General features: G+C 41.6%; 2 protein-coding genes across 2 annotated transcripts; both read left to right on the top strand.

Moving 5' to 3' along the window:
• RPL34 (ribosomal protein L34) lies at positions 1,574-4,853 on the top strand. Its single transcript, XM_021395437.1, has 5 exons — positions 1,574-1,650; positions 2,114-2,187; positions 2,278-2,377; positions 3,139-3,242; positions 4,727-4,853. The coding sequence occupies exons 2-5, from the start codon at positions 2,123-2,125 to the stop codon at positions 4,809-4,811; spliced, it is 354 nt and encodes a 117-aa protein (XP_021251112.1). The 5' UTR covers positions 1,574-1,650; positions 2,114-2,122; the 3' UTR covers positions 4,812-4,853.
• OSTC (oligosaccharyltransferase complex non-catalytic subunit) lies at positions 6,644-10,553 on the top strand. The gene is made up of 4 exons (XM_021395436.1): positions 6,644-6,869; positions 7,091-7,184; positions 8,464-8,661; positions 9,903-10,553. The coding sequence occupies exons 1-4, from the start codon at positions 6,731-6,733 to the stop codon at positions 9,919-9,921; spliced, it is 450 nt and encodes a 149-aa protein (XP_021251111.1). The 5' UTR covers positions 6,644-6,730; the 3' UTR covers positions 9,922-10,553.

The raw sequence follows: 26,197 nt of genomic DNA, 5'->3' as shown, positions 1-26,197 counted from the left end.
TTGGCACTTGCGCTTTTACTGAAATAGACTTTTCCACGTGAGGATGTGAATGGTTGTGTACATAGACAGGGATTTTCAGAAGAAAGGAAGGCAAGGAGAGGACTGTGTGAAAAAGAATGGTTCTGGTTTTACACTAACAATAAGCAAATACACCCTGGAAACCTCATGTTTTCTTAAGGAGAAAGATTGCGTCTGCAGGCCCTGTGCTTCCACTGATATCCTAGCAGGGAAAAAAAATGCTTTTTGTAGCTGCCACTGGTCCATTTCCAAGATGGTGGGCTGTGCATTTGCTACTCCATCCTCTTCGCTGTATTCAAGGAAAGAAGAAAGGAGGAGTCAAAGCAGGAGGAGTCAATGAAAAGAGTCGGACATGGAAAAACCTGCTCCCCAAAGAGGCAGTTTGGTCCTATGAAGAAGTAGTAGAGAACTTGAGAGAGCCCCTTGACTAGCACTAGTCCATAAGAAGTGGGCTTAGTGAGCTCCTCCTTCAAATACTATCCCCAAACTAGATCGCACTAAACCAGTTGTCATAAAACTAATGTTTCTACATGCTCTTGCAAGTGACTTGCCTGACAGCCCTGTTCCTCTTACAAAAGAAACCAAGAATGATTGAAAAAGTAGGGCAGAGTATCACCACCAGTGAGCTTCTGGCATTTAAGTGCCAGCTTCTAAATTCACACTGGTTGAGTTCAGAGTCCCAGCTGGGTAAGCTCCAAAAACATCAATACTGTTGTTCAATAATAAAGTGATAACCTGTTGCACTCGCAAAATCTGATCTAAACTGTTCCATCACCATTTAATAGCGTTGTTCTTTTAACAATTGGATTCTGTTACACTTTTATATGTAGGCACGGCTATTTAATGTAATTTAATTGGCTTTCTTATTCCCCTCAGGGTTCAGGGCCTAGAAAGTTCATATTAAAGACTCTAATTGCTCTGAAATGTACTTGTTGTCTGAAATATGCTCCAATTTTAAGTATACCCTAAAATCTAGTTCATACATATTTCTCTTCCTTCATGAATTAGAAAAATTCTGGTGTCCATAATTTGCACTTAAAAAGAGTCAATAATTAACCAAAATAATAATCGCAGATCGAAAACAGGGAGGATGCAGCACAGTGAACTGCGAGCTATGAATCCATAAATAAAGCCAGGAGCACACATCAAAGGGCTCTGAACATGTGCTGCTCTCTGAAAGCAAAGCTGAGGCAACTAACGAAGGTGTCCAGCCCTACATGTTTTATGTGTGGCTCTGTGGCTATAGCAAGAGAACAGCACGTAGCTGTGTGTACTCCAGGTGCATGACCTTTGGGCCCAGTCCTGCAGCACTACAGCACCCTGCTGCCAAAAGCTGCGTGTCCTGCAGCACCTCAAGGAAAAAGGAAGAGGCAAAAAGCGCGGCTTCCAGTAAATACAGCGTGTGTAGCATCAGCAAGGCCGACGCTACAAGCCTCTTCGGGCCGCAGCCAGCCCGTCCTGCATATCCCGCCCCGTAGTCCTACAACATGGCGGCGCCCTTGGAGCTCCGCCGCCGTACAGCATGGCGGCACCCATAATGAAGTGCCCCTATTCCTTCCGGGTTTCAGAGCGCCACTATTTCAACCTCGACCCGGGCGCTTCCGCTTCCTCTTCCGGATCCGGCGACGCCAGGTATGGCGGCAAGCTGCTGAGGGCAGCCGGCGGCTATCGGCGTCCATCCGCCGCCATCTGTGGCCCCGCGCGCTCTGAGGGCGGCCCCGGGGGCTCCGCGGGGCGCTGTGGCGGGGGGCTGGGGTGGTGCCGCCCGCACTCTGGCGGGTGGAGAAACAGGGCCGCCACAGGCCTCAGCGGCCCTGCGGCCAGGGTGCTGCAGTCGGGTCGGCAGCCGCGGTTGGGGCAGCGTCCTCTTGTCTTGTGGGGATGTGCCCTGTTCTGCTGCCAGCGTCGCGGCGGGCTGGGCCCGGAGCGGCACTTCTGCAGCAGTTGTCTCCTGGAAGAGGGGAAGGGAACGCCATATTCGCGTCGGCGCAGCTTTCAGGCTCGGTGGTTCAGTGCAGATGATGCTGTGATCTGTAAACTTCCATCTGGAGATTGAGCTCTTAAACCAGTGCTGCTTTGTTTTTGCCTAATTTAGGTGTAAAAAATGGTTCAGCGCCTGACCTACCGCCGTAGGTTATCCTACAACACAGCTTCCAACAAGACCAGGCTGTAAGTAAGACACATATCCTAGGAAAATTTTGGTGAAGAAAACCAAGTTTACATTTTGATTGTTACATCAACTTTTTCTGCCCTGTTTAGGTCCCGAACACCTGGAAACAGGATTGTTTACCTCTACACCAAGAAAGTAGGGAAGGCACCGAAGTCAGCATGTGGTGTATGCCCGGGACGACTTCGTGGTGTAAGTCTTAGGGTTACTGGCATAAAAGTTTGACAGCAATTTCTTTTTTTTTAATGCAAAGATTCTTTTCTTGTTAGATGTCTGTTTCCTGATAAATAAAAGGCTGTTTTGGAATTCAGATTTTGCTGTCTGAATACTGTAAAGTGGAGCTCGTAAAACAGAGTTTGGAAGCTTAAGGAACAAATGCATTTTTAATGCTTGTGATTTTCATTTCTATTATCTGAACTTGTATTAGGTAACTTTTAACTGGCTTGAATCGTTTCAAATTAGATCTAGATGAATCCGTAGCAGGTCTAAAAGTTAGAATTTGATCTATTAGGCAGGTTTTCAAAAAACACAAGCCTCATTTGACTATAATTTTTAGGAAAAAAGGAAGGACTTTTGTATTTTAATGCGCTATTTTATTCCCAAATTTAGTCCTGGTTTAATGCTGTTTCTCTTACAGGCAGATCAGAGTGCTTGAGTAATGTCATATTTTCAGTCAATTTTTGTCCTTGTGAACATGATCACTTTTCATAAGCAATTTTAAAAATTACGAATGTTCAGAAACTTGTAGAATGAAAAAACAGCTTTGGAATGCTGCAGAGGCAGCATGGATGCAAGCTATGGCTTAGGTCACTTTTTCTGCTGGTTCAGTCGTCAGCTTTAGATGTCGCTGCTTTTTGAAGACAAACTATCCAAGTGTATTTTCATAATGCAGCTGTTACCCCAAATTAGGGAGTGCTCTCTTATTATATGCTTCCAATTTCTGCTTTCTATAGGTGCGCGCTGTGCGTCCTAAAGTTCTTAAGAGACTGTCAAAAACAAAGAAGCATGTCAGCAGAGCTTATGGTGGTTCCATGTGTGCTAAGTGTGTCCGTGACAGGTGAGCCTGCAGCAAACTAACTTTATTCTTGAGGTGACTTAACATGAGTTTTGAATCTTACTGGGTCTTTGTAGTGTCAAATGACAAAGATTTTGAAGACGTTGTAGTAGAGTGGAGGGGTAAGCAATGGGGCGTGTTAGCAGCAATGTGTGCAATTTTTCCTTTGGGATTTGAGCTGGTTCCTGTGTTTGGAAATCCTACAGAGACTTTGTTCTTTGTGGTTTCCTACTGTACTGATGCTTAGGTGTTAAACATTCTGTTCATTCTGAGTTTTTATATTGAGTAAAGATTTTTCTCTTCTGTTGTCGTATGTCCTTCTGCTTTGTCTTACGCAAAAATGTTAGTGAGAGATCATTTTAACTTTTGACATCTTTCTGATTTTTTGGGACTCACTGATGTAATTGTCAGCATCTTAAGCAACTTAATGTGGTTAAGCTTTAAGATGTCTTTTGCTAGGCCTCCCTTAATGAAGTTTTATGGTGAAACAGCTATATGTCTGTATACTTCCTTGATAAATTTGAGGAATAATGTGTATTACAAACAATATGTCATCCCTGTGAATGGTAATCAAAGCAGATCTCTAGAGTCAGCAGCGTAATGCCAGTTTTTCATCTGTAGTGCAAATGTTGCCAGCCTCTTTTTTTTCTTTTTTCTCTTCTGTGAGTTCTAGGCTAAATCACATGAGGTGCCACTGAAGACAGGTTGTTACAGCTGCAGATCTTTAGCATAACTTTTCTGTGTTAAGTGCCAGTTTTCTGAGTGTTTCCCAAACACTGTGAACTTGATAGCTGGTTTTTAATAGATGAGTGTGTGTCTGTCTTTGCCTAAAAATACACAGAAATGCAGTCACCTCCTTCCCTGCAACTGGCAGCTCTTTGTCCTTTGTCGAAGCATTTCTGGTAGGCTGTTTTTGCATTTAAGTCAAACTTATCAAATAGGCTGTTGATGTATGAATGCTATCACATAGGTCCATCTACGTGGTGGACCTGTATGCCTTTCGGAAATAATTGTATTTAGGCATGACTTGACATGCCAGTGTTTGTTTATGGACGAAGAAGCTCTGATCCTGGGAGAGCAGCTGTTGTTGTTTTGCTGACTGGACTCATGGCAATTTTTCTGTAGTTCTGAGGAAGAGAACTGACCAGCTGGTCTCATCAATTATTATTTTAAGAGCTGTTAAATCACTTTGCCATTGAAGATTTCAGCTTTTTTTTTTTTTAACCTTTTAAGTTAGTGAAGCCATCAAGCATTGCCTTGTCTGACTGCTAGGCACTAACCCTACTTTTGCAAACAAACAAGGGCTTTTTCTCCAAACCTGTACATTCATATGCTGCCACTGAACATCAACAGCTTCTTTTAAAGTAATATGGAACTAACACCACACATCGAACATTGAGCACTGGAGTCAGCAAAACTAATTGCAACTTTCTTGTGTTCTCAGTTGATGAGATACATGTCCTGATGGTGTTGTGTTTCCTTTCCAGAATCAAGAGAGCTTTCCTTATTGAGGAGCAGAAGATTGTTGTGAAAGTGTTGAAGGCACAAGCACAGAGCCAAAAGTCAAAGTAAATCTATTTGTATTTTCTGCCCAATAAATGAAAGTTCCACTTTCCTGGTGTCTTGTCATTCAGTATGCTAGTGAAAGCTGGTAAGAGCTTCTCACAGCTTGGTAAAGGCAAAATTGGATTTTTAATGCAACAGAAACGGTTAGGGTACTGTGTGCAGTCATGGGGGTGAAGCAAGCCTGCTTAAACAGGGCTCCCAGCTCTGTCTCACAGTCCTGAGAGACTGGAGTAACTGAACAACCCTTTTTTCATGGCAGCAGCTGTACATGAAGTGATTGGAGGACATCTAAAACAGAAAAGCAGACCGCTGGCTAAAGACTAGAAGACAGTGCCAGATGAAGAGGAACAGAACTAGAGTAAGCCAAGGGTAGTTTTTGGTTTGTTTTTTTTTTTGGTAGTATGTGCTGCAGTTTACTGCTATTTGAATCTGAGGGTAGAGGGGGATTGTCTGACTTGAAACTAGTGCTGTGTCTACTAGACAGTCAGATGCAGCTGCATCTGGATTTGGAGGAAAGCTCCAGCTGTTGTGCTCAGGTCATTTGTTGGGTGCTCCCTGGATCAGCAGCTGCAGGCACCATACACGCAGAGCTCCAGGTGAGCAGACCCCTAATTGCTCCTAGAATTGGGTTTTAGAGTAGCAGTAGGAGTGTGAAGGGAGATGAAATATTTGAATGCAGTCCTTGGTCCCAGAGGGATGGCATTTGAAGAGGTTTCTAAGATTACTCGGGTCCATTCAGGCTGTGGTTCTGAGGAGCGTACAAAAGGAATTTTTTCTTGCTGGCTCTGTGCTGGCTGTTCACACGCTTCCTTTGTAGTATGTTCCTCAGCCAAGAGACAGATGACAGAAAGGCAAGGCGGTGAGAAGAGGTGGGCATTAGCATCTGCTGCCTACAAGCCCATAACACTGTGTCGGAGTGAAGGAGACGGTTATGATCTTGCACACACCAATGCCACACAGGGCAGAGCCCGCTGTGCCCCAGACATTTATTTCTTCAGCGCCCCAAGTCATTACAATAATCTCAAAACGGATCGATGTTGCAGTAAGTCACATAGTTGTATGAGGCCTTCGTGTCTCATCAGGTCGTGCTGAAATTCCTCGTGAAGGCTGCAGCTCGTTAGAGGCTGTTTTAAGACCTAATGTTAAATGCCCTGACATTTTTAGGTGCTGTTACTATAGTTAGTTTACACGGTTAAAATTTTATTAGTTGTTGCCTTCCTGCGCTAGTAGGAGCTTTGGTGCTGTGGTTTAATGCAGCAGTGGAAAGTAGGGCAGGTGTAGGGCTCTGGGAAAGAAAGGTTGGAGGGAGAACACTTAAGGAAGAACGAAAAAGAAAAATGTCATAATCATCTATTTAAGAGTCAGAAACCTTTGCCTATGAGCAGCCGAGTCGCACCACCGTGGAGATTCTTCCCAGCAGCGGGGATGGATGGCTCCTTGCGGGGCGAGCGGCAGACCTGCCCACACTCCGTAGGCTCAGCTGAGGCTGCTTGGGCCCCTCTCCCCAAGCCCACGGCCGCCGAGGGCACGGCCCCGCTCACCCTGAGGGCGCTGCGTGCGCGGAGCGCGGCTGCCCCCGCGCGGCGCGTCCCACGGGCAGAGCTCCGCCCGCTCTGCCGTGCGCCCTCCCCGCCACCCGGCAGCGACACGTCAGGGCTGTTAGGCCCTGGCAGGTGGGTAAAGCGAATCGGCGCTCTCCGAGGAGCGGCTTAAGCTCCTGGATGTTTTTTGCACATCGAAAGTGTCTGCAGAGAATATCTTATGTTATAGCGCGCCCGTCGGTTTGGGATGATTTTGTTGGTTTTACCTTTTTTTTTTTCTCTCTTCGCTCGCCTCTGCCAGGACCCGGCGGGGTTTCCGTTTCCGCCTTCGTGTGAGCGCAGCGCCCGGCGGCGTGAGACTTTCGCTTGGGCCGCGTCGCCGCCATGGAGACGCTATTCCGGCTGCCCTTCGCCGTCCTCGAGTGCCCCAACATCAAGCTGAAGCGGCCGGGATGGGTGCACATGCCCTCGGCCATGACGGTCTACGCGCTGGTGGTGGTGTCGTACTTTCTCATCACCGGAGGTACCGCCGTCAGCGCGCTGCGCGACGCGAGCGGAGGGGAGGCCGCGGCGAAGCGGCCCGCAGAAGTGCCCGCAGCAAACGAGCCCGCGTGGCTGAACCTCTCCAGCGCTGAGCTAGCGATAGAATTCGCTAACCTCCAGTCAGCTCCGCGTTCTGTTCGCTCTCTCCTTTCGCTTGAGGTTCGAAGCTGACGCCGTGTGTGTTTGTTTGTTTCCTCACAGGAATTATCTACGATGTGATCGTGGAGCCCCCCAGCGTGGGCTCGATGACGGATGAACATGGGCATCAGCGGCCGGTGGCCTTCTTGGCCTACAGGTGGGAGCAGGGGCCCGCACCTAGCCAGACATGTATGAAGTAGCTGTGCATATGGAGCTGTGCCAGCTTGCCTTGAGATCTCTGAAGGGCTGGGCCCGTCCGAAAATCTGGCCTTTGGTTTGCAAATCTAAAATAATAAAAAGATACTAAAATCCGGGGAAAACTATAAAGGTTAGATCTTTCAAAAGCTTTTAGAACTGAATATTTTGGTAAGGAACAGGTTTTGATGTGGTGCTGCTTTCATTTTTTCTATCTCGTTGTTTGAGTTTTTTAGTGGGTGTAGATGCATAACAACATAACATAACATTCATGAAAATTGAGGATCTGGCCTTTCAGCCTCTAATGTAATTGAGAGTCTTGTGTGTGAGGCTGAGAATAGTTACAAATACATAGCGGCGTTCTCTCTCAGCCTTTTTGCATTTATTACTGAAAATAAGCAAGAGATTGCTTAGTCAGGAATTGGTCTGAAAATACTAAATCCATACTTGTAAATTTTTTCTTTTTATACGTGTGTGTGTGGAAACCACGGCGTATTTATATATATATATTTTAAAATACCAAAACCATTCTGTAAGTCTGTGACATGCTTCATATATAAACTTTGATTTGAGCTGGATGTTGTGTGTGGCTCAGGCTGGGCTGGGTTGTTGCGATGTGCACACATTGGGCTCCTGCAGGGAACTGATAGTGCTGTAATACAGTTCATGCAGAAGACTCCTGATCCAGGTGCGTGCCCAGTGTGCAAGTAGCAAAACGCTGCAGGCAGGAGCCGCTTCTGCTGTGCGCTGGAACCTGCAGGTGTGCTTCATGTGCTGGCGCAGTACTCAGAATGGGGTTTGTTCCAGGCTGAGAGTTAGGGTGCAGCTGCCTAAACATCATGGTGGAAGTAAGACTTGGAAAGCTTGTTGGCTCCAGCTCCGTGTCAAGAGTCATCTGTGAAAGCTGGTGCTACTTCTGGAGTAGATATTTCTGTAAGCTGATGAGCTTGCGTGGTATCCATTAATATGCACTACTGTGCAGAAAACAATCATGTGCTTGACTGGTCACTTTGCAGGCTATTAAGGGAGGAGATCAATTATATTTTAAAGTTTTAATGTAGTTGTGTAATGTAAATTTTCTGAATTTACTTTGTTAGCAAGTTATCTGGCAAAGTTAATTTTGTGTGCGGCTGCTAAAGCAGGTTGAGTAGCTGCATTTTGAAATACAAGTAGTTATTTTAAATCTAAACGTTTTCTAACTCTTTCTTCCTACCTTCTCCCCTCTCTCTTTTCTTCTGTAGGGTAAACGGCCAGTATATTATGGAAGGGCTCGCATCCAGCTTCCTGTTCACAATGGGTGGCTTAGGATTCATAATTTTGGATCGATCCAATGCACCAAATATCCCCAAGCTGAATAGGTTTCTCCTGCTCTTCATTGGATTTGTCAGCGTGCTTTTGAGCTTCTTCATGGCCAGAGTTTTCATGAGGATGAAATTACCGTAAGTAGTTTAACACTCTCTGTTTTTCTTCTGCTTTCTGGCACCAATAGTAAATGTAAGGGTAGCAGGAAATAAAAGCAGGTGTTGTAAACATCTGGGCCTTGGGTATAAATTGCTGTTCTTCAGTGCTTTTTTGGAGCAACCTGTCTTGAACAAAGTGGGGAAACTTTTGGGCCCAGCTGCTCTAAGGTTGTGCTGTGATTCAGAAAGAGGTGATAGATCCTGGTAAGTCAGATGATACGATTCGTGAGTATGAGTTTTAATAAATTTTAAGTTAGACTGAATATGGCAAATGAATCGTGTTGATGATGTATGTGAAAAGTTGTAACTAAAAGAACTGACTGCAGTGATAACAGGTTTTCAGAAATATCCAAGGCAGACCTAAAGTAATGTGGGTTTTTTTGTGTTTTTTTTTAATTTTTCTCTGTTGCTCGAAAACTGAACATAACATTGAAGCATACAATGTATATGACATTTTGATAGATTGATATTCAAAGGCCATAAAGTAGGAAAGATCTGGAGTTTTCAGGCTACATGATAACAAAATGCAAGAATTTCATTTTCTGTTTTCTCTATTTCTAGCTCCATTTATTTTATTTAGAGTAGCTGAAACAAGGTGTTTAGAGGCACCAGTTATTAATTTCTGGAGTAGCTCTATGAGATGTTGACTTCGTAATGTCAGTCATCACTCCTATCTTAAGTATTTGTTTAATCTTTATGTGTGTTAAGAAAATGTGTTTCATAATCCAGGTTGCTGGATAACAACCTGCTATATATTTTTCTTGTTGCATTGATTATCCATGTTGTGACAGTTGTTTTTCTTAAAATCTTTGAAGCAACAAGGCTTCATAGAAGTTAAAGAGAAAAAGAGCCCAGAACTGTGTTCAGTCAGGGGATGTCAAGATATACTTGTCAGTATAGCAGCTTGTGTAAAGGGTACATACAGATAAAGCAGCTTTCAAAAGGTGTAACCTGGGCTTCAGAAATTCTAAACAGTTGCTGGAGTTGGATTGAGAGCAATCTGATCCATTTTCAGTGTTCATTAAATAAATTGAGGGAGGAATGTGCAGTTAAGTGGGCTGGTTTATACCTTGAGCAAGATGTACTGTTTTAAATAGCCTTGGTGTGAAGAGTGTTTTGGCAGGCTGAGGGTTTTGTTTGAATATTGCAAGTCCCTTGCTTTTTGAGGAAGTCCTGCCTTTGTTTGCTAACTTTTTTCCTAACTTAATTTTATTCTGTAGGGGCTACTTGATGGGTTAGTACCTCTTGTGATGTATGAAAGCCCAAGGTGAATTTACTCCTCTTCCTGAAGTGTTTAAACAGCAGCAGCAAGAAACAAATTCCATGGTCACTACCAACAGGAAAGAGACCTGAACATGAGAAGCATCTGAAGAAAGAGCTCTCTGCAACCAGTCTTTCACTACCAATGGCTGATATGTCATTTTAAAACAGCATTTTATCATTTCTGTTCTAGAGCTTTTGAAAGGAGAAAGTGACTTAGGTGTGTTGTTTTGGTTTTTTAATTTCCAGTGAAACAGAGAACCTATCTTTAGCTTTGCCTTGAAATGAGTATTGCCCATTGGTTTTGCAGTTCTTTGTTGCAAGGTCTGTCCCCTCTTCCCTGTGTGGGAGAATTGTGTGAATTGGACAAGAAACACCCGAAACATTTTTTTTTCCTAGTTAAAATCTGAAAATAAATAACTTTGGATGTTTTACAGTCCAAGTGCAACGTGTCTGAAGTGATTTCAAAGGCACCTTTTGCCTTATTATTAGTGGCTTAGTACGAGCAATTCCAGACATTCACTGCGAGAGGCAAACGGTATGAATGTGCTTTTGATTTTTTAAAAAAGTGTATGAAAGAAGCCAAATAAAACTTATTTTCTATGAAGTTATTTGAATTTGATCTCATTTCTGAAACTTCTTCTCGAGTGTGCGTTACCTATTCTGCATCCAGGCTTGACATGCTCTACTGTACCATGAATGCATAATTTCTGCTTTATTTTTCATAGTTAGGTAGTTAGTTTTTTTTTTTTTTATCAATATCAAGGGCAAGAAACCTAATATTTTCTGCGTGCTTGTCCTGTATCTAAATGGTATGCTGTTATCACTAATTAAATTAATTTACTTCTGTAGCTGCTGCTTTTTTGTTTGAGAGTTGAGGCTCCAGCTTGTTTTGCCTGCATTTAAAAGACTGAATGTTACCATCATACTTCATTAAAATGTGTTTGGGGGTAGGAAAGATCCCTCTAAACTAACATAAACGTTTTTTTGGCGAGCCGTGTGTGTTTGAGGCACTATTTTTGCCTGTAAAGTGACTGTCACTGAGATGTTTTTATTCCCTTAGTTGTACGTATATCTGTGCGTATTCTTAATCTAATTTCAGAGCTAGTTGTTAATCTTTACACTCAGCATATTCCCTCATTCTTACATACGTTATGTTTCTATTCCCTCATTCTTACGTGCAGTGTGACTTTTGTGTTTGTTCATCTTACGTGTGTTTTATTAAGATTTAGGGTAGCTTAAGCTGTTCTATGAGGTTAATAACTACAAAGTTCCTGTTCCTTTCAAAGCGGTTATCTTGCGGTCTCAGATTTTGGTGTGACGCACGCTTTCTTTCAAGGGGAGAGATTTGATGTTGTGTAAGTCAGTAACTGTACGTAAGTTAATACATCTGGGGGAAGTCAAACAAGACAGACATATCACTGACTACAGTTGTTCCGATCTCCCTCTCGCTTGGTACTTCTCCCGTTGCTGTTCACTTCAGCCTCTGTGTTTGCCGCCAAATCTAAATGAGCATACTCTTAAACTATGATTTTAATTACGTAGTTGAATGCCTGTGGTCTGTGAAATGCAGTTGACTATAATTGAATCCTAAGTGATCTAACATGGAACAAATTGGATTTGTAAGTGCATAGTTTTGGGAAAATAAGACAATGATCATGTCTCCAACAAACAAGCTTAAATGATCTTTGATGTTTCTTTGATCACAGGCTTTGAACCTTGATCTGCTCAGATCCTATGCTCAAGCAGTGGTAGAGAGAGAACCAGGAAACAGAATGCAGAGCAGCACTAAGATAGACCACCCAGGATTCAGGTGTGTGCCAGGCAGGAACATTTCAGAATGTGTGGCTGAAGATTGGCTTATCTGGGGTTTGGGCTGGGGGCTTCATGGTTGCACATGGAAAAATTTCTGTAGGACACTTTCACATCGACTGTAAGGAAGACATACTGCTGTACGTTATGGGAGTCATCTGAGAAAGAAGGGCTGGTATTTTGTGTAAGTGCCTGCTGTTCTTTACAGGTGACAGCAGGTGGCCTCTAGGGTTTTAGTGTAGTAAAAAGAAAGAGACGGAAAGAAAACTTTAATTAGTGATAATTCCCATCTCTGTTTGGTGCTCTGAACTAAGGTGAACTGAACTTGATCATGGGGTGAGAAATTAAAGTTGAAACACTGTGATAAAGGTAAAGCAGAGCATACAGGAACACATCTTTCCTTGATTAAAAACAGCTGTTTGGCATATTTCCAAGTAACAGAAAAGAGTCAGACTGAAGTCAAGAGGTCTTAATTTTCTGACTCTGCTGGAGAAGATACTGAATCTGTGGCCCCTCTGTAGGCTTCAGTATAATCTTGAGCAGTGATGCCTCATTAGTATAGTTATGGTGTTTATAACCTTTGTAGCTTTTGAAAGTTAGCATACACATAAGTGAACCCTTAATAAAATTAACTGATTTAAACAACAACAACAAAAAGATTTAGGTAAAAAAGGCCAGATGTTCTGGTTTCCTTTTTTTTCCCCCTGTACAATTTCTGGGCTTCTGCGAATTATGGAACAGTAGCATGTTCGGAAGGATCCGTTAGGTCAGGGCCTGAATCAGTGATTGAGCACCTGGTGAATGGGCAGAGCCTGCCCTGGGAGCACAGGTGGAAGCAATTCACTTGTGTGACCCAGGGTCCACTCCTCCCTAACCTCATTTAAGGGCTGGCAGCTGTAAGGGAAGCATCTCTACTTGGAGATTTCCTTTAGAGTGTTGGATGAGCTCTGGTCCTTAGAACAGGGTAAGTAATTCCTTCTTTATTACCGGATTGTGACCGCTTCATTTCTTGGGTGATCTGGAACTGGTTGGGAGCAGTTTTATCTGCTGCCTTCTGTCCTTATAGCAGGAGTGTGACGTTTCAACCATAAATACCTTTGCTAGTAAAAATAATTATGGCGTTTTGATAAGTCTGAGTATGAACTTGAAAAAAACATGTAGTTGTTAGTTAAAACATATAGTGCTTTTTACAGGTAAGTTGTTTTTTTTTTTTTTTTTTTATTAAGTAGTCCACGCTGATGTCTGAAATAAAACTGAGATTTTCTTAGGCTAATGTGGAATATTTTGAATTTACAGCGTTCTTCTTCTGAATCTGTTGTGCTTAATGGAATCTTGCGTGGGAGTCTGAAACAGCTTCAGCTTCTTTTAAAGCTGGGTACTTGTTCTAGTTACTTACTTTATATGCATAAATATATTTTCTTAATGTTATGTTTTCTTAATTAGAAAGCACGAGGCACTAGCAACTGAAGCAATTGTAAATTTCTGCTCCTGCTCCCAGTAGAGGGAGTAAATTTGGTTATGGGGAAGATGGCAAATCTCACTTATTTTTCTGATATGCTAGGAAATGCTATCTACAAAATAAACTTTTTTTCCTGGAACATCACAATGGCTGTGAAACAAATGATACTACACTTTTGTGAATACGATGATTGTGTTTTGCCTTCAATGCTGGTTTTCCTTCAAGAGTTATAGTGTTAGCTCTGACTTAGTATTAGAATGTCTAGTTCCTGCTTTTTAATTCTGTGGTTGCTTTAGAATGTTTGTCTTTTAGAACATGGTTAAAGCAGTTTGAAACCATTGCGGAAAATGAATGAATTGAAATTGTTGGAAGAATCTCAGAACAACACAATTTTGTAACACTTTATAGTGACCCTGAAGCATTTCAGCTGTGCTAATTACTGGAAAAATGAAGTTAGGATTTCAGTGGTGGGGAAAATACGCAATTACTGCATCTTATTTACGGGTGGTGTTTGTGGGAAGGGACTACTGAAAGTAGGAGAGTTTCTAGGTGATTTGATTTCTCTGGTGAGCACTAATGATGCTGGTGTCCTTTTTGTTTGATGTGGATATCCATCAGCTAAGAACTGAACTAAGACCATAAGCTTCTTTTTTCTTTTTCTTTACAATGCCACAGCTGTTGTTCTAATAGGAGGCAAGCATGCCCAGGCTTGCACCATGTTTTAACTGGTGATATGGAAGTTAGGCGCTGCATTCTGATATCTTGAATCTATTAAGTGACTTGCCAAGCTGCTCTTTAATGATACCAATTTAATTGCTAATGTTTTTGAGTACGAGATGAAGTTTCACTTGCATCAAATAACTATCCCATACAGGTCCTATAAATGTCAAAGCTATTAGATTGTTATACACGAGGAATACAAAAATAGCGTTTAGCTGTAAGTAAATCAGATCAGTGTGGTATCAACTGCTGACATATGAATGCAAAAGACTGTTGTTCAGAATTTCCTTCTATTTTTCTGTCAGTTTTCACTGCAAAGTTCTGTGCTGAGGTGGGAACTGGGACACCTTTATTGTTGGTGGTAATTGTATGTGCTCAGCTGCAAACAGGGATATTCTAGGGTAAAACTTGAAGGGTAAATGCTTTCTGTGTTCCTTAGTAAACAGACTGAAACAATTTTGGAACTTGCAACTTCCTGACAGCTCCTGGATGATAGATAATATGTTCTTCATATTCAACCTTCCAGTACCTTATCTGTCATTAAATGCAGATGGAGGGTGTGAGGGATGTGGAATAATAAACCAAGAAACATAACTTCTGTCTAAGAAAAAGCTTTAGGGGGTGAGAGTAGTATGTTGAGCAACTGGAAGGAAATAGTAAAAAGATAATTAGCTAACTTGAATTTTTTGGGAATAAGCCATGGATGAGGGGAATGAGCCCTTCAGACAGAAGAAAAGCAGATTTTTATTTTTTTTTAGGCTGTAGCTTTTGGAGCTGTCTTGCATGTTATGGAAATTTGGTCTAGCTGAAACAACTGTAAGCTGGATGCAAAAGTACTTTGAAAACTGTTTTTAGAGACTGTTTACTGATTAGTTCGTATCATTTTATCAGAGTGGATTTTTTTTTTTTTTGAGATCTGTCCTTTGGCTAGATTCATCCAACACCCAGTGACCTGGATAGAATGGGCGGTACTTATTAAATTAGCTTACATCATAAAATTGAAGAGTTTGCTGAAGGCCAGAATAAGGATGTAGTGTAGTGATCTTGACAAATCAAATAGTGCCCTAAGATAAAACTGGCTTATTCACTCCTGTTCCAAGTGCAAAATAGTAAAGCTAAACAGGCAATATAACTGGCAAAATGTGTTGTTCCTGGGGGTAAGTCTTCTGGACCACAGGTTGAATGGGAGCATTTGCTTTTTGTGCTGAGACATGTGCAAAAGTTTTAGCTGCAAGGTATATGAGGCATAAAATTGAGTGTGAAAGGGAAAGGAGCAATTTGTCCTGCATGTCAGTAGTAGACAGAGCATAAATAGAAGCAAGAAGGAATGGGGTTACTTCTGGTAATGTTTTAGGGATAAAATAGTTGACTACTTGACTAGATTGTCTATAGTGGTGATGGTATTTCTGCCATTTAGAGCTTTAAGAGCAAGGCCAGTCAAGTGCCTGTCAAAATTTACAGGTAAGGCTAATGTAGTGTTGGGGTGAATGATTTTTTGAAGTGTCTTCCACCAGCTGTCCATTTTTATTATTTCAGAGGTGAGAATGAAGTGTCTGACCTTCCAAATGCTGGCACTCCCTATCTTTAAAAACAGTTACAGGAAGGTCTTTGTAAATGACTGTAGCGATAAGCAGGACTAACGCAATGGAAACAGCGTTACAAAAGGTGGAAGGAAAATACAGCGCTCACCCGGATCGGAAGATTTGGGGCTCGCAGGAAAAGGCTCCCACCAAGGAGGGATCTTCAGGCAGAGATCCTTCCTCAGGGGCAGTCAGCCCTTAAATGAGGCCTAAGAGGGGTGGAGCCAGGCTCCACCCCTTCTGGTTGCACAGGTGAATTGCCTTCACCTGTGCTCCCAGGGCTGACTGGGTCTTTCCTCCAGGTGCTCAATCAGTGGTTCAGGCCATGACTCAGCAGTTCCCATACAATGACTAAATCTGTCTTTTACTTATATCCCCGCAGTGTATTCATAAAACAGAATCCTGTTGGTCTCATTTCAATCTGGAAAAAAAAAAAGTAGTTATCTGACTAGCACATGACAGCAGAAAGTATTTTCATTAACTTCTACTGCCAAAACAGAAAATGGGTTAGTTGTTGGTGCAAGGAAAATAAATATATATATATTTTTTTGTTGTTGTTGTTGTTGAGGCCTTTTCATTTCCTAGTTGACTTCCGTTTCAGTCTGTCCCTAAATTGTGCTTCTGTTAGAATTAAGCAGCGGTCAGAAAAGCTACCGTGCTGGAACAGATCAATTGTGTGTGGAGGGAGTCTGTGATATTTCCAGGAAGTATTTTGCTGATGCAGCTTTCTCTGTGCATCTGTCTGCTCTGAGGTGGAGCAGCAGTAAAACACTAACAAACTTGCCAGCTACCCTGGATCTCCAGCTTCTTGCTTTCAAGAACTTCACTTTGTTAATCTGTGAAATTTAACTTCTTCCGTATTTTACTCTGACGTATCTGTCTCTGCTCCTGTTAGCCATTACACCGGCTCAGAACTACCGTGTTTCATCTCCTTTTGCTGGCCTGAGGCTTTTTTTTTTTTCTTCTGGGGACTTATACTATTGTCTTTCAGCAGCTGCCATCTCTTGTTTTTCTCTGCTGTCATTCTAGACTTCCAACTTCCAGGGCACCGCTGCTGTTTTTGATTGCTCTTTCTTACTGCTGTGTTATTTCTGTCCTTGAAGGGTATCATTTATCAGTATTCTGAGCTCTTCCATTTCCTCGTTCCTCCTCATCTAGTACTTTCTCTTTTATCACACTCAAATCCATCACTTGGCTATCCATCAGCTGCGTGCTACTCTTGGCTTTGTTACCGCTATTCCTTCCTCTCTAACTGCAGGTCCTTTGATTTTCCCTGCTGACCACTGTCTGAGCTACTTCACCCTGCAGTGACTCCACACTTCATTAGCTCCCGCTATCTATGACAAAGCTCAACCTCCTGCCTTCTCTCATCCTTTCAGCCTCTATCATCCTCCGATTGCTCTGACTGTTCTAGTTTTCTCTTAGCTGTCTCATATCTTTGTCTTTATTGTTCTACACTCCACACCATCTGTTGTGCTGCTGCTGCTTGCATGACTCATCCTGAAAACAATAAAAATCCTTCTGCATCCCCGAGCATTATGCTGGGAAGCCAACAAAGGCACTCTTGTATCCAAAATTGACATCAACAGCAGTCAAGCCAAGGTCCTCATGGAATTCAGGTACATAATTTTTGCTTAAATCAATAGAAGGGAGGTGCCAAATACGTCTGAGAATCCTGCCAAAGTTTCATCACAACTCTAAGAAAAGAAGGCAGTTGTTTCCTGTAGCTAGGTTTAAAAGTTCTTTGGTTTCTTAGCAAATAACTGTTTTGTTTTTTTTCTGCACATGCAATTACCAAATGTTTTATGAGCATAGACAACATATGGTCTGTATACAGTGGAATAAACTAAGAAAAGTCTGTCACAAATACTGAGATTCATACAGACAGTAGAGTAGGCAATAAATATGGAAGCTCATAAAACCAGAAATGGAATGTTCAGTCTGACCTTTTTTTTTCCTATAAAGATACACAGGACACACAATGCTTAAAACTGCTGCCTACTTAACAGAATGATTAGCAGACTAGATTTAAATCACCATTTGGTTTCATAACCTGAGCAAGAATAACTTTTGCTGTATTAAAAAGTTCCTTTCTTCTGATGCTTTAAAAGGTAGTAAAAAGCCTTAGTGACCTTAATTATTTTCATGTCTCATCTAACACCTGGTTAAATGCAAGGTATGCTACGCAGAATTCAATGGAGACAGATCTGTGCGAAGAGGTAAACTAGGCTTAGAATACTTCAGATAGGTTGAAGAGTAGCGTTTAACTGCAATTTCTTTATTAAATTTTAACTGAACAAGCCTCCTTTTGCTAATTTGGATGATCAGTACCAAGTATTTCCTTCGTGCAGTGACATAAATGTCTTAAACATTGTGAATAATTTCTGAGGCTAAATAAATTCTTTTTATCATTAGTAGTACCAGCATCTTTACTAGCTACTACTCTTAATCCTTTTTAGTCTTGAGATGTTTTAATTTTCTGTATCTGCAGTTTCAATTATCTGCTGAGCCTTTGCTTCACCACTGGATGGCAGTCTGTGCAATGCTATTCACCCTGGGAAGAAAAGTCTGGTTTTATAAGTGCACTACTGGAAGTCCATACTGTTTTGTACACGAGTAGGCAATATTAAGAGTGATGAGTAGAATTAGAATCACTTTTTCTTGTTGCTGAAGTATAAAGGTGTGATAAAAGTTTTCTGTAGAATTCTCTCTCTTGAATTCATTTTACAATTGAAACTTCAGGGCTTGAAAAACAAGACAGTAAGAACTTGCACTTGTATGGCACCATCCATGCAAAGACTTGAGTTACTGTCACACACTGACTTCTTAATTAACCTATAAATCTGTGTGTATACACACAGGATTATGCATATATGTATAAAGTCAGCATAGTTCTTATAGAAGGGAAAAATTCAGTAGTATGAAGTTGAATGAATTATTCAGAATTACAGCATTACCTAGGTTAAAAACTAAAACCTCAGCTTTGTGTCTTCACATCCACTGTATTTCTGGTGGGGAAGGAATTAAATGGCTAAAAGGAACTGACTATTTAAATGGTTAAAATACAGTGAGTATAAATACAAATCCATATGGCCATCAGTCATCATTTCAATCAATTAAAATTATAAGTCAGAACATAGCAGAGGCAGAGAAAGCTGTGTGGACTTCACCAAGATTTCTGTGTATATGGTTGTATGATGAGTTGACGACCACAAGCTTTTGGAAAAGTTCATGCTAAAACCTGGCATCTGCCCTGAAGCATAATGTGAGAAAATGCTGATATGGTCCCTGTAAAGCACTGCAATCTAGGAGTGCACTTACTTCAGCTGTAGGGTTTTCACACTACTGTGTTTTAAGACAGGTTCTCCTGTGTCATTTGAGAAGAAATTTACGTGACAGCTTATTACATATCTTCTAGATGTCTCTTCAGTAGTAAAAAGGAGATAGAATGAAAACAGAAGAATATGTGCTGCAGTGCCTGTACAAAAGAGCCCTTTCAAAACCATTAACAGATGCTTGCATCTCAGCCTTTCAGAGCATTAATGTCTGTCACGCAGATAACTGTTTTTATGTCCCTTTTTCAGCTGGGATATTGAAGCAGTGAAGTGACTGGCTTAAAGTTATGTGGCAGCTAAATAGCAAGGATAAGAATAAAATTGAGATCTTATTGTCAGTTCTGCATTCTACTGACCATGCTGGACACTGCTTTGAGCAACAATCGTTCACTAGAGCTTTTGCAATAATTTTTTTTCATTCTTGATATTTTCAGGGTAAAAAATTACTCTGAAAATGTTTTTGTCAAAAAGCAGTTTGTTCAGAAAAAGAAAACAATTTTACAGCAACATTTTACTGATGCTTTAAGAGTAGTACTTTCCCTTCTGCATACTGGTTTGTGGCAATTTCTGTTTTTTGAGGTGGTGTGCTTCACTGCAAGATCACTTCTGGTATCTGCTTCACCCTCATTTACATCTCATTTATTCCTGAAACTGTTAGTCACTCCTAGTAGCTCTCTCCAATTAGTGCACTGTGCTAAACTTTCCTAATAAGTTTTCAAATATGCCCTGTGAGGTTTCCATTCCTGTTAGCTCTTGGTCTATAAACATCTGCTGAAACATCAGCAATAACAGAATATCAGAGTGATAAAAGATTAAGCACACCTTCCTTTAAGACTGTCGGTGATTCTGCAGGACCTCTGAAATTAGAGGACTGAAATCTGGCTCTGATTCTCAGATCTGACCAATGGTGCCTCTGTCTCCTTGTGTTACCCGTGAGTTTGTAGCTGTGTGCTGTGCCTTGCTCAGGTACGATTCATATGCTCCTTGGGGCAGGAAGCCTTTTTTTCAACTTCACCTTTTCCATGTAAAGGACTCCTCAGCTCTTCAATTACATGCATAATAGATTCCACATTAAGTTTTATCGTGAGAAACCCTACCACCAAATTCCTCATTGACTGTAGTGCTTATCTTGGTCAGATTGAGGTTTCAGATTACTTTCTAAAGCCATCTTTGAAAGTCTTCCACAGTTTTCTGTGTTCAGTTTTCCTTTTTTTTTTTCCATTCTCCTCCCCTTCCTTCTGCTTGCTGGGAAGTGCCAGTGTCCTCATTAGAGCAGCCTGTTTTGCATTTCCAAGGCCTTCATTCAAACCCTTGGCTGGTGACTTTCTCCATGTTTCTGAGCTTTTCTCTGCCTGGGAACATGCTGCTACACACCCTCTGCTCCAGCCCAATCCTTTCCCATGCTGACGCAATGTGTTTTTCGGGCTGCCACATGTCCCAGGATAACCTTTCCCACTGTCTGTGCTCAGTCACGTTCTGTTACTCAGTATGAGAGGGAGTTTTCTCCTTAACTGTACAGCGTTGGTCAGGCAGACTGCTGTGATAATGCCCAGGCCAGGGGTGGATAATCTGGGAGACAAAGCATTTTTTTTTCTTAGTGTACTTTCTGCTGACACCACACATGGAGGCAAATTCTGCACAGAGAAAGGCAAATGTCCATGTGACAATAAAGTTACAGTAGCAGCAGTGCAGTGGACCGTGTATGCTTGTTGTTTCTGGGCAGCAAGACAACCCCCTGAGATTCCTGTCCCATCAGAAATGTTGACAAAGAAAAGTTACAGGGATTTAGTAATTTAGTACTTCTCTGCAGAGAGAGGCAGGATGTTCAGTTATTGTCAATGACACTTCCATTTCCTAGGCTGAGAAAAAAGATCCCTAAATAGGAAATGTCCCACAGACTTAAAATGATTCATTAAGGATTAATTTAGAATACAGTCAGATTCAAGCTGTGGAACTTCCTTCCTAGCTGAGTTACAGGTGTGTTTATGATGTGAATGTACTTGAGTGCTTTGGTCCTAAGGAGCACGCTGTAGGTTCACATAACACATCTGCTCTAGCAGAAGTGGGAATGAGCTGTAAAGAAGCTCCACGCTAACTGCCCTCCATATAAACTCTGATGCTAGTGGCCTTTGATTCTCATTTCAGGCTTGTATTTTCTTGTTAATTATAGAGTGCCCTTTTAATACTCTTACCTAAAAATGTAAGGTAATTTCTTGTTCACTGGTAATGCTTGGAGGAGTGATCCCGCATCGGGTTTTGTTGTGTTGTCTGTGCAAACGCACTGGTGGCATTGCTAGCCTGGAAGAGCTCGCAGTGTGATGGGAAGGGAGGGAAGAGCAAGCTGCTGGGAGAGCTCTTTCTCCAGTGGGTACATTCCCCTCCATCCTGAACTTTCAGGTAGACTTGCCTACATAGTGGAACTGAAGCTTCCTGGTCCCTGCCAGAAGGGTCTTTCTCAGATACGTTTTAGGAAGTTGCTGACACTGTACTTGACGTGTTTTCTTGTTGGTTTGAGAAATGTCGGCCAAATTTAATTCCTAGCAATTATGGCAGTTTTGAGGAAGAACTCTCTTTGTTGGTTTTCTCCTGGAGCCTCATTACTCTGCATTTTCTTAAATACATTGCCCTCAAGAGACCTGTGGAACAGTTATCCAGTGGGAATTGCTTCTGAGTGGACTGTTGATATTTAAGCCTGTGAAAGTTGGATGTTTTGGGCCCTGAGAACACAGACTTCTTTTAAAGGCAGGACGTCTAAAGAAATATAATTGTGCTACATTTATTTTATGACTGTAATGATATATGGTTTCTGAATTTTCTTATGCAGAATTCTTTGCTGATGAAAGGAAAGACATGTTAAATGTACTATCTTAGACCAAAATCTTTCATATGATTACAGTTCCCCCAAAGTAAAACTTGGGAGTGATCACTAGGATAGCAGAGGCTGATTTATTTTTAATAGCTTCTGTAGATAGCATTGGTCTTTGTACCTACAGCATTATCAGTCACAAAGGGTTAATTTAGTTCTAAAAGGATTACAGATCTGCAGGAAGGCCTAATTACTAAAATATTTAATCAGCCAGTACAGACCTTAAAACATATGGTTTCTTCTAAGCCCAAGGAAGTATCACCACTTCCAGCATAGAAGAAAAGCAGAACTTTAGCTTCACGACCAAAACATTTTGCTGACTGGCTGAATCAGTCTTGTCTCCTGTAACTAGCAGAAGACTGGAGAATGATAAAAGTCTAGAGGAAAGTCAGGAGGAGACAAAGATATCTACCTTCTGCTCCTTAGGAAAAAAAAAAGTTCATTAAGGAGAGTCAATAACTGGAGGTGATACTTGAAGAAAAGTCAATCCTGTATTGGTGTGGAAGATGCAAAAGACTCTTTGGCAGGTGAGAACAGCAGTGTTCTCAGTTCTCTTTGGCCCTGCAACAGCAGTGACAGGTATGTCTCACATGGTGTGCAGAGCTAACTGCTGGATACTGATCTGAATTAGGTCCTCACGTGGCATAGGACAGGGTCATGCAGAGGCACTGCTGGAGCACTGTAAGTAGCACAGCTGCAGTTGTTTGGTGCTACACAGGTAAATGTGTTCTTAGTATTCACTCAGGTACTGATGTTCGTCATGGTGTGCTGCTTCAAGGCCTGCAAATAAATCACTTGGTAATACCTAGATCTTTAATGCATTTCATAGTCATAGCCTTTAGATTTCACTTGTAAAGTAAAGCAGGTGAGATTGAGAATATCCTTTTGGAAATGTGGGTGGAAGGAGGCAGGAAGGTGGGGTTGTGGCCAAAGCATGTGTAATTGTTAGAAGATTGTGAATTAACGTCTTCTGGATCCTGGCAGGGGAAAAGAAAGGACACTATTGCTGGAGTCTGGAGAACGTTTGCAGGCTAGATGAAGTGTCTTCATACAAAAAGTTCCTCTGGCCAGAGCAGTAGGATCCAAAACTTAGGTCCATGTACCCAAAAAAAGGTGATTGCCCACAGAATGACCTCTGCCAGTGTTGTAAATCTTGTGTGTGTGTGCTTCAGTTTTCTTTCAGTCTTCTTCCCTGCCTTGTTTTGAGCTTTGAAAGCCAAGTTATATCCTTATGCTAATTCCCAATAAAAAAAAAAATGCCAATAAAAATAGGCAGAGCGTGTCAGTGAAATCCTGACCAAATGTGAGGTTTTTCTCCCAGCAACATTCATCTTGAGACTTACCTGAGAAATTCATTTTTTCCTTCATTTATTTTATTAAAAAAAAAAAGTAGTATGTTTGGTTCCTTGTAGTTAGTGGCATGACAGTAATAAGCCTTTAAAATGAGGATGGGGACTTTGCAGTTGAGCTCAGGAAACTCCTACTGCTCCTAAGGGACTCTGAGGCAGTGATCGTGAGGGAAGCTGACAAGCACGCAGATGAGCTGGGAGCTCTGGCAGAGCAGGTGGGGTGAGGAAATGTAGAATTAGACATAGAGATAAATGGGAGGGGGAGAGGAAGGAAAGACAGTCATACCCTGGGATTTGTAGGTGGTGACAAGAAAACTATATTTGCTGTGACTGTAGCTAGTGAGCTGGTGGGACATCTGTCATCCCTACTTTTCAGCTCTATGGAAAATGTTGGTAGGGCTTCAAAATCATATTCCCTTTTCAAATTGCAATTATCAAATGGCATGTTTCAGAGAGGATCGTTGTCTACCTTAATCCCATGCACGATCTTTGCCTTTTGCCCTTGGTTTGTTAATTCACTCAGCTGTTTTGTGCACATTTATCAGACATGTAAGAGCCAGGCCAGCATTTCTCATCCTTATCAAGGATGATACTTTGAGCTCTAAAGAAGTCATGTCTGAGGGCAAAAGGCTTGAGATTTGTATAATGTATTAGTTACTGTTTTCTAAAGCATTAAAATTGGTGGTGCTTTATAACCCTGTTGTGAACAGGAAAATATAGACTTTTAACTGATGGAGACATTTACCTGCAGTGAAGTATGTGTTATGAAACCATTAGCATGTTTCTTTATCACAGGACTCTGTTGGGAAATGCATTAACAGTTAACCACCAGTTAAGTGACAGGTCAGGCAGACAAACCAAGGATTCAATGTAGAGGTCTGTTACCTCTTGCAGCAACCCTAGGTATGACTGCTCAGCTGGAGTGCTAACATAAATCAGTAAGGTCTTGTCAACGCGCTTCACCTGCTGCGATTTGGGGAAGACAGCATATTGTGGCCTCTGGAGATACACGACTGGTCAGCAGTTGCTCTCATGAGTACTATCAAAGCAAATGAATCTTCTCTGTGAATAAGTACAAACTCCCTGTCTGTGCATCCGCATTAAAATAACTAAGCAATTTGCAGTGAAATATGACTATGGCATGTAGGGAAAATAGTGGTTGTATTTCAAGTGTTCATGGAAAGGACATAGATTTATGGTAATTCCTTAAAGAAGGGCTGAATAAAAAAAGAGGCCTAATGTTTACAAGTCAATAGCGTTGCTTGAGAAAAGTATTAGCGACTCATTAAAATACCTGGAGGAAAAAAAGTCTGTTTTGCATCTCAGCAGATCGTGTCTAAGAGCATTCAAGGTTTGTGTTGCATTGAATAATACGTGTTCTGGAGATGAAGGAAAAGCAAGGTGTAGGGATTTAAAATAAAGAAAGCTCAGCACCTTAGTAACAAATGGCTGCAAATGTTCAGCTTTCTCTAAATCCTTTTATTCCATGAGCTAGGCCTGAAGACACTAGCGGTCAGTGCTTTGATTCCACTTGGATCTAGCAGTTGGCACACTGATGAAACTCCTGCTTTACTTAGACTTTTGAATAACTTTGCTGTTCCCATACAAAAAGTTTTCCCATTTGCCAGGCGTTTCTTTCTCTGGACATCTTCTTGGGATGGGTGGACCATGTATGGTGGCATAATTGGGTGAGGAATTGCTTTTCCTTGCTAAATATACTAGAATGGATTCTACAGGTGGCTCGATTCATTTGCATCTACATGGCAAAGTATCTAACAGATTTCTAGGTATTTTGCCTAGATAAAGGTGGGAGAAAGGGGCCCATGATGTGAGTTTTACCATTCAGGCACAAATTCAGTCCCTGGGTCACTTGTGGATCAATCAGTTTAAGGCTTAAATGTCAAGTCCCTTTGTGGTATCCAAGGCTATTTCAGAAAGACCAAGCTCCATCACAGCCCAGCAGGGACCTGACTTTGAGTTGCTGCTGTTCAAATTGAGGTAAGCTGTGATCCTTTCCTGCTTCTGCTGGGAAGTTCACAAGGCATGTCATGAAAGGTTATCAGTGTAATTGAACTGGGAGCCACTGCAGGATGAAACCAGGCAATTTCAAGTAGAAGGACAAAAGGTCAGAGAACTGCAAACCCAATACTGCCACCAGCATCTTGGGTTACAAGGTTACAGTACAGGGGAAAGAGGGGGATGAGGCGTAGCCTAGTAAACACTCAGTCAACTCTCAAAAATAGAAAGTGACATGAATCCTTATGGCAGAAATGTGAAGCTACTGTGTAGTACATGTTCACCTGCCATTATCACTTACATATGCTGAGAGGGAGATCAACTGGCTCGAAGCTCCCCTCAGAAGCTGAGAGATATTTTTAAACAAAGCTAATGCATTGAATTCAAATTAATTTGGCTGCAGGAGAGACTTTGGAACTTGCAAGAGCGCTTTGGAAAAGCTTCACTTGGGAGAACAGTATTTTGTGGTCTCTTGGGTTCTATCAGTGTTGTTCCAGCAGTTTATATCCGGGTAAAACTGAGTATGGAAGTTGTAAAGCTTTCCATCTGATCCCATTTGAACATCTTTTTGGTTAAACTACTGCATATTTCCCTTTCATTTACAGTGTGCCAGAAACCAAATCTTTGAGCAACTGTTTTCAGTCCCCATTCTTCGCTTTTATGAAAACCTCTAAATAAAGCATAGTTCATTCCTAGTGAAAACCCCTTGGTACCTTTGATTTGTGTTTTTCCCCTCTAATACTGTGTCAACAACAACATGCTGCAGACTGTTGTTTGGTATGATCATAGAAGAAAGATTGTGGGTGCAAGATTTATATACTGTTACAAGTTGTCTTGAAAATAAATAACGCAGGCATAAACAGTAACACAGCAATAAGAATATTAGCTAGAAAGTCTCAGTTTACATTTGACGAGAAAAGGGAAGAAGTCAAATGAAGGAGCTTGGCCAGAGGTATTATTAACTGTTAACCTGTGCAAGCCAGAGCCTGAGTTGTGTCCAGCTATGCTTCTGAGTAAGCACAGCGTGCTGGATTAGTTAGAGTGCCAGGACCTCTTCTGCCTTTCAGTACATGTCACCACTGAAACAAGCCGTAAAAAAAAAAAAAAAAAAAAAAAAA

Source organism: Numida meleagris, chromosome 4 (genome assembly GCF_002078875.1).
Source record: "Numida meleagris isolate 19003 breed g44 Domestic line chromosome 4, NumMel1.0, whole genome shotgun sequence".
Classification (NCBI taxonomy): Eukaryota; Metazoa; Chordata; class Aves; order Galliformes; family Numididae; genus Numida; species Numida meleagris.
Note: the sequence above shows the minus strand (reverse complement) of the source record. Positions and strands in the feature narration are given on the sequence as shown.

Coding starts and splice junctions, on each gene's coding strand:
- RPL34 (XM_021395437.1), top strand. CDS start 2,123: ATGGTTCAGCGCCTGACCTACCGCCGTAGGTTATCCTACAACACAGCT. Junction 2,188..2,277: donor GCTTCCAACAAGACCAGGCT/GTAAGTAAGACA, acceptor TGCCCTGTTTAG/GTCCCGAACACCTGGAAACA. Junction 3,243..4,726: donor GCTAAGTGTGTCCGTGACAG/GTGAGCCTGCAG, acceptor TTTCCTTTCCAG/AATCAAGAGAGCTTTCCTTA.
- OSTC (XM_021395436.1), top strand. CDS start 6,731: ATGGAGACGCTATTCCGGCTGCCCTTCGCCGTCCTCGAGTGCCCCAAC. Junction 6,870..7,090: donor GTACTTTCTCATCACCGGAG/GTACCGCCGTCA, acceptor GTTTCCTCACAG/GAATTATCTACGATGTGATC. Junction 7,185..8,463: donor GTGGCCTTCTTGGCCTACAG/GTGGGAGCAGGG, acceptor TTTCTTCTGTAG/GGTAAACGGCCAGTATATTA.